This window comes from Schistocerca americana, chromosome 5, assembly GCF_021461395.2.
Source record: "Schistocerca americana isolate TAMUIC-IGC-003095 chromosome 5, iqSchAmer2.1, whole genome shotgun sequence".
NCBI lineage: Eukaryota > Metazoa > Arthropoda > Insecta > Orthoptera > Acrididae > Schistocerca > Schistocerca americana.
The window spans coordinates 85,319,709-85,332,103 of record NC_060123.1 but is presented as its reverse complement, the minus strand read 5'-3'; the positions used below and the strand labels follow the sequence as shown (position 1 = coordinate 85,332,103).

Sequence of the window (12,395 nt, the reverse complement as noted above, 5' to 3'; positions counted from 1 at the left end):
GGATTGCCCTTCCTGAAATAACACTGACGGGGAAAAAGGCCCCAAAATTTGAGAAACCAGCATAATCTGTGAGTAACCGTCCTTTCAAGCAACTTTTACAGTACTTTAATTGGGCTAATTAGCTGATAACTATCTAGAGACCTTCTTGCCTGGATTAAGACTGCATCAACTATGCTATCTCACCACTGCAAGGGGAAGTCATCCTGGAGCCAAAGGTACTTGAAGACCCTGAAGAGATGTTGCATTCGGGGAACATTCAGTTGTTGGATCATCTGACAGAGAACTGAACCACAGCCTGGGGCTGTGTCGTAGACTGAGCCTGAAGTAGTTCCCAGTCAGTGAGGAGCTCATTATAGGATTCTGTTTGGTGGGGAGTTACACATAAGGGGAAGTCTTCGATTTGTCACTTTTGTAGTACAAAGGTATCTTGATAGGAAGAAGACACTGATACAGTCACAAAATGAGTTCTGAATCGATACAAAGATCAGACCCGGAACAGCTGTTACATGATGAAGGCCCCCACCCGAAATGAAGAGGCACATTTCAAACAGGGATGAGACATACCACTCCCAGCATTTCTTCTTACTGCGTTTGATTAAACAGCGAGCCTTAGCATGAATTCGCTTGAAAATGGTGAGGTTGGTCGGCAAAGGATGTCATTTGAATTGCTGCAGGGCTCATCCGTGATCCTGAATACCTACTGCAAAGGCTTGATGGGGAGAGGAATCCCAAGAGGGTGCCCTATTATGAATAGACATCAAAGAAGGATGCTTCTCTGCCTGGATGTGACAAGTGGCTCCTGAAGAACCTACTGCAGGAACCACAGGAGAGGAGGTTGGTGGGAGATCTCTTTGGGGAAGGGGTACATTAAGGTAGGGGTGGGGGCTGCAATGGTCATGTTAGCATGACTGATTGTCATACCCATGAATGAAGGCATTCTTATCTCTCGCGTGCCTTAGCATATGACAGTCAACAGAATTGTATTCCTGGATCCTCTGTTCTTTCTTGTGTGCCGGTTGGTGGTCTGCCACAGCAATTTGAACTCCTGCTGTAATGACTTTTAGCACCCACACCCAAACCTCCAGATGTCAGACACACAGATCAGTACCAAGCATTTGTCAATAGAGTATCACTCAAAACACCAATTTAGTTCGTGCTGTGTGCTGTCATCCAATGGATGTGTAAATGGTAATTAAAAATAACACCAGAACTATGGAGTCTACCCAAACTATACTTGTGAGCACTGAATGTAAAGATCTCTGGTAGATGAATTGCTTCAGCATCAGATTGTTGTACCAAAGTCATGAGTTCGAAACCCACTGATGGTGATTTTTTTTTTTTAAACAGATTATGCGTGAATATTGTGGAAAACATTTTTCTGCCACGTAAAAGTACGTTTCAGAGTTTACAGCAACGTTTTTTTGGCAGTCTGCTTTCGCTTCGTTATTTGAAAGTAGCAAACCTGTAGAGTACATTTGTACAGATGGGTGTGGTGGTGTTATCCACACAAACATATGCTATAGGTTTGCTACTTTCAACTAATGACACTAAAGCAGACAGCCAAAAGACTATCGCTAAAAACTCCGAAATGTCTTTTACGTGGCAGAAAAATGTTCTCCCGTATAACAATTTCACGTGTAACCTGTTAAATCACCATCTGTGAGTTTTGAACTCGAGACCTTTAGCACAACAATCTGACACTAGCAACTCATTTACCAGAGATCTTCTTATTCAGAGCTTCCAGGTATGGTTTGCCTATACTGTGTACTTCTAGTGTTACTTTTAATTACCATTTATGCATATTCTACTGGATAACAGCACAAAGTACAAATTAAATCGGTGTTTTTCTTGATACTCTATTAACACACGAAGTCTAGTACCGAACTGAGTGTCTTACATCTGGAGGTTTGGGTGTCAATGCTGAGGGTGCCACTCTGTGCCAGCAGACAATGGCAAGGAGTGGCCTGTGTACCAAGGAGGGGAAATAACGTTTGGGCATCTGGGAGAGGGCATTTCCGACCAGTGGACAAGCCCAAGAACCTACGTTGACATGGTGGCAGAGTGTGCATTGTGGACTATGATTTCTGAGTCACACGGAGACTTGTCGTCGTGACTGACTGTTCATCAATGTTACCCAGTTCTAACACATCATTGCAGAAATGTGTGTGTTCTGTTCTAGGTGTTTCATTATCATAAGTATGTTCGCCAAAGTTTTGTAGTTGCTGATGGCTCGTTATTACGAGTTGAAGATCAGCCTACATGGCTTTAGGTTCTTTTTTTTGTGATGTTTGTCATTGTGAAGCTTATCTGAAGCACTGGCTGCTGATATTTTGATGATGCTTGTTTTCTGGCGCGTAAGGTTACTTTATGTAGAGATCATTGGGGGCAGCCTCTCAATTGCACCGTTGATTACAGCTGAGTGATATGGTATGCCATAAGGGCACTTCCTGATAGGTCAAAGTGATTGATCTGTTGGCTAAAAGCATTTTATGGTGATTGTTCAGACTATGTATGGTTTTCTGTGTTTGTGTGCTCCTGAGCAATCGATGACAGATGGGAAATTGAATTCTGTTCCTGCATGAGTGTTTCAACATCTACGTTTTATTGCTAGTTGGGAGATGCTTGCTTGCTTTCTTGCTTGCTTGTAGTAAGCATTGGCTTCCTTGTAAGAAGTGTTTACTGGAATACAGCAATTAGCTGTTAGTAGGGAGTGTAAGACTGGTCTCTGAGGAGTTCTGAAATTTGCTTGAAGCGTATGGATGATTAAATGAGGAGACACAGAAGTAATCTGAGTGGTTCCACACAAATCCACGAGAGTATAAACATGGACAGATGATGGTGTGGAATATTAAAGAATATCTTTAAGATGGGAAACTTGAGTAATGCAAGCAAGCGAAACGGCAGAGACTGGAAGGTGGTTAGCAGAGGCAAGTGAATTACCTGTGGAGTGGCAGATCATGAAGTTGGAGAGTGGCATGCTAAACACCACATGCATGCTCCAGAAACTGACTAAGGAACTTTGGGATTATGCCAGGGCCTCGGTTAGCATTCTGACTTGAGATTTGGAAGCAGTACAAGCTTGAATACAGGTACTGGATGCAAGACTAGCCTTAACAAGGCTATTTCACTCCCTGGGTGATACTATTTGGGAAACTAGGGTGGAGTTAACCATCTACAAGTGGTCATCCACGAAGTGCTACGTGGGCAGTTAAGTCCCAGCTTGCTGTAACTCTAACAGTATTTGAGAGGATTGAGAAAGATGCAAGAATTGCCACAATTATAGCTACTAGTGGAGTGGAGCAGCCAAAGCTTGCCACTCTTCTAGCATGGTGCAATGATGGGTATAACAACAGAGTATGTATAGGTGAAAGTACAGGTAATCGGCAAGCATGTAGTGTTCAGGTTTTACATCATATATGCTTGTCCAGTGAAGTTAGCAGAAACTGGAAAATTTGTGCAAATAGCAGAAGAAGGGATGCTGTTACTAGCAGAAGATGGGGATCAACATGTGATGATGACCAAGGGTGAGCTCCAGCAACGCCATAGTGGGGTAGTGATCATATTTCAAACTTGAAAAATTTTGGGAAGTAGGAGAACATGCAGCATGCAACTCTTCAGGGGTAAAATAAGAGGGATATACTTGCAAAAAATATGTGACAGAACCGGAACCATATTTTCAGAAGGCAGATTTACACTGGATATACTTCTTTTACAATTATGTAGTGGTGGGCATTAGTTGTTATAACCAGTGGAAACTAATGAGGGTGAGATGTTTGGAATTATGAGACCGTGTGTGATGTTCTGGGACCCACATTTCATTTTCCAGCTACTATGACAGGAGTTACATCTATACCGTCCAAATGAACCTCTAGAGATGCAGCAAACTAAACCTTACATTCCTTAACAACACCTGGGAACTTAGCCTGGACCGCTCACTAAGTCAAATGGTAGCAGCCCAGGAGGATCACTGCAGACCTATTGTTGCAGCATGTGGAACAGTTCTGGTATGGTAGGCGTCAAGTAACTGAGCGTCACAATTCCCAATGCCAAGTGAGTTATTTTGCTCTGCCTCGCTCTCATGTATTTAAACGACAAACCATGGCAATCCAAGATCCTACCACTGGCGAGAGGTGATAGATAGATTTATGGAGTCAGGGATGAATGCAGTAATTAGCACAGTAGTTACTCTTCAATCTGTACATCGAGGAAGCAATGATGGAAATAAAAGAAAGGTTCAGGAGTGGAATTAAAATACAAGGTGAAAGGATATCAATGATACGATTCGCTGATGACATTGCTATCCTGAGTGAAAGTGAAGAAGAATTAAATGATCTGCTGAACGAAATAAACAGTCTAATGAGTACACAGTACGGTTTGAGAGTAAATCGGAGAAAGACGAAGGTAATGAGAAGTAGTAGAAATGAGAACAGCGAGAAACTTAACATCAGGATTGATGGTCACGAAGTCAATGAAGTTAAGGAATTCTGCTATCTAGGCAGTAAAATAACCAATGACGGACAGAGCAAGGAGGACATCAAAAGCAGACTCGCTATGGCAAAAAAGGCATTTCTGGCCAAGAGAAGTCTACTAATATCGAATACCGGCCTTAATTTGAAGAAGAAATTTCTGAGGATGTACGTCTGGAGTACAGCATTGTATGGTAGTGAAACATGGACTGTGGGAAAACTGGAACAGAAGAGAATCGAAGCATTTGAGATGTGGTGCTATAGACTAATGTTGAAAATTAGGTGGACTGATAAGTTAAGGAATGAGGAGGTTCTACGCAGAATCGGAGAGGAAAGGAATATGTGGAAAACACTAATAAGGAGAAGGGACGGGATGATAGGACATCTGCTAAGACATGAGGGAATGACTTCCATGGTACTAGAGGGAGTTGTAGAGGGCAAAAACTGTAGAGGAAGACAGAGATTGGAATACGTCAAACAAATAATTGAGGAAGTAGGTTGCAAGTGCTACTCTGAGATGAAGAGGTTAGCACAGGAAAGGAATTCGTGGCAGGCCGCATCAAACCAGTCAGTAGACTGATGACAAAAAAAGTTAAAAATTGCCCCTTTTATGTATTGGCTATATGGATTGAGGGCAGAAGTAATTACAACAGAGTTCAGAGCTGGGGTAAGACCCAAGAGACAAAGTCTCCTACATAGGCAGTCACAGTAGTGTCACAACAGTGATTAGTCAGAAAATGACTAGCCTTCATCAAAAGTAAGGAAAAGCAGCATGAAAGCACCATATGATATTGCGTTAACTGCTGCAGGTCAGTAGCTGCAAGTGTGCCTACAACCACCCACCCACACACACACACACACACACACACACACACACCAGTGGATCACACAGCAAGGAAAGGCTTTTTCATTATATGCGATTTCCTCCTGGCAGCGCACGATCAGGCTCATTTTGTTTTGGCCGATCCCTTGTAAATGTGACTATTTTTCAGTACATTAGTGAGAAACTATTAACTTTAAACATATATATGTGTGTGTGTTTAATTACTGGTCATACTGACAATATTTTTATATAATCATTTACAGACACATTTAGCTGAAATTTTATGCAAGATATGCATTTTTGCATAGGCTGCAACTGTCGAATTCCACCCTCCTTAATGAGCAGCAGCCATCTACAAGGGAACCTCCACCACTACATTTGTCCCCCTCCTGCCACGCCACTTGCACAGCCAGGAACCAATTTATTTTTTGTGTACTGTAATGGGTGCATTCCTTTGATTGTACCCAACAGCAGTAGCTTCTCATATTAGGCACATACATTTGATATACTGTATAAAAACCTAGCTGGTTCATCAATACAGTCAGACTACGGAACACATTTCATAAAAAATCGTCACATGGCGAGTCCATAAAAATGCAAGCTGGGGACCTTCTTGCAAGAGTATTAAGTTTTGCATGTAAGGATTATAATGGGGAAGGCAAACGGTCGACTTCGGTTTATTGGGAGAGTTTTAGGACAGTGTGGTTCACCTGTAAAGGAGATCGCATGTAGAACACTAGTGCAACCCAATCTTGAATACTGTTCGAGTATTTGGGATCCCCAACTGGGAAGACACTGAAGCAATTCAGAAGTGGGCTGCTAGATTTGTTGTCGGTATGTTTCATCAACACGCAAGTATTACAGAGATGCTTCAGGAACTCAAACTGGAATTTCTGGAGGGAAGGTGATGGTCTTTCCAAAGAACGCTACTGAGAAAATTTATAGAATCAGCATGTGAAGTTGGGTGCAAAATATCTTACTGCTGCCAACATTCATTTTGCGTAATGACCGTGAAGATAAGGTATGAGAAATTACGGCTCACATGGAGGAATGTAGACAATCGCTTTTCCTTGCTCTATTTGTCAGTGGAACTGGAAGGGAAACTGATCAGCAGTGGTTCAACACACGCTCCACCATGCTTGTGGATTATGCATGTAGATGCAGATGACTTTCCCTTGTGCAGAGATGCAAATGGCTGGTATTTACTAACAACAACTTCTTGTCCCTCTGCTCACACTAAAATGTCATGGTTTTCTGGCTCAACTGAAAAATCACAGACTAAGAGAATTGTACATTGAGTTCTCTGTAGGCTGCTTTCACTGCTACAGCAACTTGTTTCCTTAAGAGTTCAATGTTAACTAATACCCACTAGTATTGTCAAAATGCTGAGGGAGACCTTTTATGTACTGGACAACTTTCTTTCCTGGGTAATAAGAGATATCACTCATAGTCCACTAAGTGGCTTGGAGCAGGTGATAAATTCTTCTCTCAATGACTTATCTCCTTCAATACACCTTCAGGATTACATGTAGCTCAGCAATAAATTTTGTGGGAGATCTGCTCTCAAAAAACAGTAACGAAAGACAATGGAATTGCAACACAAGTTACCTTGCTTTGAACTATTGGCACTTATTTTAATAAAACTGTGATGCTTATTTATTTATTTTACTTTCTACATATACAGTCACACTTCGTGACTCACTGTTAAGTGCACATACTTCCTATTCTACCATTAAATGCTCCTGTGTGTGTTTTAATTAGTCTAAGCTTTCCTTCAGGTTCCCTAAAGAAATGATTCGGGGTGGGGGGCTGAAACAGTTACAGACTCCCACCACTTAAAATTCTTTCTCAAAACTTTCTGATTAGACTTTTGGGGATAATTGACATCTATGTAAATTCAGGTTTCCTGGTCTTTCTGCGACACACACCTGAGAGTAATGCAAACCTGTGACCATTCATGGTGTCCATCTCTGACCACTCATGCTGTCTGTCTCTGCACAAGTTAAAATTTCCCATTAGTCTGATTTAGTACGAGTTCTGCACACTTGAGCAATATTCTGGGATGGGTCACCAGTATTTGTAGGCAGTGTCCTTTGTAGACTGATGCAATTTCCCCAAATCCTGCTAACGAACAGTTGATACATTTAGGTATTAGGAAAATTTTACATTTATTAACACTTAAAACTAGTTTCTAATCTTTACACCACACTGAAATCTTGTCAAGATCCAAGTGAATATTCGTGCAGCCTTTTTCAGACTGTAATGCATTACAGATACCTGCTTCATCTTCAAAATGATCGAGGTTACTACCATATTCCAAGTCATCAACCTGAAGTACTAACAGTAAGAGTCCTCACATACTTTCCTGGGGCACATCTGAAGTTCATTCTGTTTCTACCAATGGCTCTTCGTGCAATATAATGTACTGCATTCTCCCTACCTAGAATGCCTGAATTCCACCACTAATTTTGGGACCAATCGTGCTACACTTCTTGTAGAGAGGGACCAATCCTGCTACACTTCTTGTAGAGAGGTGTGATCAGTTCCTTCTTCCAACTATTGGGTAGTTACCTGTCCGAGTGACCTACAGTGTTTTATGTTTACAATAGGGTTAATTCAGCTACAAATTCTGCACATAATCTGACAGATATAACCGGGCCCTAAGGCCTTGTTCAGTTCAAGAGATTTCTCCTGTTTCTCAAAATAAGTGACAGATATTAATGCATTCATCTTTGCAACAATTCGAGAATTTAACTAACAGAACTTTACAATCTACCTTTGTAGAATTTCTGCTTTTGCTGCGTAGCGAATAATTTCAGCTTCTTTATCAACCATGAATGTCAAAATACTAACTAAGGTGCCTCTAAAACTTTAAAATGTGACAAAATTTCTTTTGTTTTTATGAGAGGTCCTTTAATTTTGTCATGTAGTCTAAGGAATTACATACTGCCCTTTTTACAACCAAATCAATTTCATCTACCCCCTCTATCCATAGTTTTAGGCTCTGTATGCCATTTGCACAATAGTTTATGTTTATACGTTACTTACTGAGACTTTCTCCTCTGTCACTTCTCTCGCTTTCAGTCTAATAAGTGAATTATCCTTTCAACATATCTTTATTTTCCTCATCTCATCCATCTTTACTTCAAATACCATGTTTTAAATGGGACTGGCACAAAACTTTTTGCTGTATTATTTCTGGTTTCCTACTTTTGCCTCCCTTTCTCTTCATGGCAAGTAGGTTCCTCTTAACAATCTGAGTGATGACCCCCCCCCCCCCCTTTTTAAGCAAATGTACTCTTTCACTGATAATTAAGTTTGTTTCTCATTAGCATGAATTCTTGCAGTTTTACATAACCCAATCTCTGTTTCATACCCTCGACTTTTTGGCGGGCGCTGATAACCTCGTTGTTGTGCGCCCTAAAACACTATTGACTTTTTGGGATTTACTCTCTTCCTGTTGTGGTCAGCAGTGTTGAGACTGGTCATTCATTGGAAATACAAATACACTGGTGTAGCTCAGAGTAGAATTTTTCACGTTACCCCTCATCCTTGAGGCATTTCCATGCACAGTTATCTAAGGGGAGGGGAGCTGGCTAATGTGTGTGTATTCATTTAACCTGCCTGTACTATGGATGCAATGGCAAGGACGCTTGGCATTCCGCACATTCAAACATTTATTATTAGACATGGCAGCTTGCAGGTGTGTGTGTGTGTGTGTGTGTGTGTGTGTGTGTGTGTCACAGATGCTAAAATTGTTAACACCTGAACATATGCAGTTTCTAATATGGTCTGTTGAGAGGTTCAGTGAGATGCAGCAAAGCAAGACAAAACCAATCTCAATTCTTAGTCCCATCAACTACTGACACAGAGACAGATTCATTGGTAGGTGGGTGAAAATTACTTTTGGTAGTAGTAAATCCATACATTTGTTCTAACTCCTTACTGGCTCGCACCTGTAGCAATGGCACTCTACATGCTGATTTATCACAACTGTAGCCTACACAGTTTTTAGAAAGGTACATGATACTTACCAGTCCATAAAACGCAAGAAAAATTGGACTGCTTGTTGCCCGAAGTTTCAGACGAGCTCTATTGAAACGGAATGTCAGGAACACAAGGAAAATAAAATTTGGCATCAAGATGATGACATCCCAAATTCGTACTCTGAAAATAGCAGAAGTATGTATTTGAATAAAAGGGTTTTGTTTCCCATTTTCTCACACAAACTGACAAAGTCTACACAATAATAATAAAAACTGGGTTCTTTACGGCAATTAAATCAAATTTCGGACAAACAAGCCACTATTGTAGCTGAAATTATATCATCCATATAAAATTATATTTTTTTTAAATAACTGGTTAATTTTGAATTTTACCTGGCCATAATACAATAAACAATGCAACCATAACAGTACCACAGAATATATCAATGAAGGTCTTTTACCTTAAGATGGCAGCTGTCTTTAACACATTGACTGCAATACAACACTGAAATTACATTACAAAGCTTTTCTTTCCCAAGTACGATGTAGGCTTGTTAACAAAGGACAGTTTCAGTCATCTCATTCCATTGCTCACGTGGCAGTTATAATGGATAAACAAAAGAACTGTAGAACATGAAAGCCTACGCTTTTAATGTGGTACAATGAGCCATATTTTTGTCTGTAGGTGAATATTGATTGAAACTGAACAAATTTTAAGCCACATAAAATCAACAGCATATGTCTCAGAAGGAGAAAACTACTTAGTAATTGTGGTGATGATGATGATGATGATGATATGATACCATAATTATTAGGAGGATTAACACTGGCGAATAACGGGGCCTGACAGGCAAACATTATTTGTTTGTGTTGTTACAAGGAAAAAAGTTAGGCCTAAACCTGCCACATGTATTTTCCTTGTTCACTGGAATGTTTCGCTGATGTTTGCAGAAATTAGAAAAGATGACACTACTATGTCATAGTAAACTACAGATGACATTCAAGGATGTGAAATGGTCAAAAGTTCACAGGAGATAGTATAATCCACACGCATGTGAAATCAAATAAGAAGACAAAGTGCTGAATCACGTCATACACATACATAAGAGTTCAAAAAATACAACAGTATGAGTAGTGAACACTGAATTGCTGTAAAAATTCTTCCGAAGTATACTAGCAAAGATTTGGCTGACGCGCTTTTGTATGACAATGTAGACGTTATATAACTTAACTGATGCGTTACATTTAACATTAGGTTTCTTTGTACACAAACGATTGGTGTTCCACCTCGCAGGTTGGGCATGAAATGTAATAATGAATATGCATTGTTATTACCTTGAGTTTGCGATTTCGTAGTACAGTACTAGCTTACAAATATGTTCTTCCTGAATCGGTTCTGAAGGCGTTGTCGCATTTGGCTCCCATGTAGAAGACATCATGGTAATATATCCCACGAGTTCTCGGTTGAACAACATACGAGTGGATTCTCATCGAGTTCTGATCGCGTCCTGGCCCTAAATATTGCCATCAGCGATCGAATGATACTGTAAAACACAAAACAATATCCATTTCTTCTATTAAATTCCTCACAAACCACGGGCAACAAAACACTTCCAGTTCAAAGTTCGAGAACTATTTGCGTCACATTATCAACACCTAAACAAATATTACACACGTATCAAACGACTTTTGGGGAAAACCTATTACTGGGGATGGCAGAAATTGCTTACTACTCTCAAGTCTTCCTCCAGCTAAGTGACACATGAGGAGCTCGCAGGAATACCCGACACAACTTCAGCATTTGCAACTTATCCTCCAGATAACATGCTTTGGGCACCCATGCGTGAAACCTCACATTTCCACAAACGTCAAACTTTTCAGCATTCTCCGCCAGTCCATGCCAACGATGTTATTATCAAACTTGTGCAATAATAAACCCACTGTGTACAGTTGTTTTGCCCTAAATCAAAGTTGGTATTAGTACAAGTACCAATAAAAATTGCAAACCATCGGCATACAGTGGACAAGTCGACAAACAATTTAAGCATTACCAGGATAGATATCAAACTACAAATATTAGGACACTTTTTCCTAAATTTTGGACACACACAAAAAATCGTCTTCAGAAATAATTACAAGTGAATCGGAAAACAACATTTCATATCTACTTTGCATCACTAGGAAATTATAAAGAAATTTATAAAATTTCCTCCACGAAAATCCCTACCTTAAACAACTTTTTTTTCAGATACCAGCACACATGTTGATGACAGTCTGTTTTTTACTATTTTCTTAAAACGCATAATCTTTTGACTTTGAATATGTGCCAATTAACGAAACAATTGATTATTTAGAAATCATATTCAGTATATTATTGCATCTGGATAGGGACAACAAATACCAAAGATATGAGACAGCCTTCTTGTTAATAATAAGAACAATAATAATAATAATAATTCAGTATATTTCTTTCTTTATTGCTTATTTAGCCTGAACAGATTAGGGTCCTAAGGACCTCTCTTGAATCTGATCAGGGACAACACAAACCAAAGATATTACAAAACGTTCTCAAAAATAATAATAATAAAAAAGTAATAATAATAGACCTAATAATGATAATAATACCAATAACTTATACTAATGACAATAATAACTACAGTAAAGGGAATTTCGAATTAGCTTAGCACATTTGAAGCCACTGCAGTATCATATGTGTAAATTGTGCAATATTGTGATTACTTGGGTCAGTAAACTACAATACATTACAATCTTCAGTATTATCAGAATTGGAATGGACAAAGGAAGTGAAGAAGATTGAAATGACAGAAACAGTGGCTGATTAGGAAAGAACAATATGTAAATAGATAACTCTGCTGACAAGGGGTAGGAAGATGTTCTGGAGCAGGGTGACTGACGAGAATGAGCTGCACAGAATGTAGATAAGATGGGTAATGTGATAGAAAGTTGACCATTAGCTGTCTTTTGAAGATAGGAAGGAATTTAATTTCTCAGACTTTTGGGGTGTTGTTTGGTTATCAGTGTACTGACTGGTTTGATGCGGCCCGCCACGAGTTCCTCTCCTGTGCTAACCTCTTCATCTCAGAGTAGCACTTTCAACCT

At 39.8% G+C, this 12,395-nt stretch overlaps 1 protein-coding gene across 2 annotated transcripts in view; it reads right to left on the bottom strand.

The window, feature by feature from the left end:
- LOC124615767 (transmembrane protein adipocyte-associated 1 homolog) overlaps positions 1 to 11,238 on the bottom strand; it is a 121,048-nt gene extending 109,810 nt beyond the window's left edge. Inside the window, exons 1-3 of one of the 2 annotated variants that reach the window (XM_047143865.1) lie at positions 11,006 to 11,238; positions 10,611 to 10,819; positions 9,324 to 9,456 (exon numbers count right to left, since the gene is read on the bottom strand). In XM_047143865.1, coding sequence (XP_046999821.1) covers positions 9,324 to 9,456; positions 10,611 to 10,750 — 273 coding nt within the window. In that variant the 5' untranslated portion in view covers positions 10,751 to 10,819; positions 11,006 to 11,238. The remainder of the gene's footprint in view (positions 1 to 9,323; positions 9,457 to 10,610; positions 10,820 to 11,005) is intronic. The other variant, XM_047143864.1, reaches the window with a different exon arrangement.
- Positions 11,239 to 12,395: the final 1,157 nt, after the last annotated feature.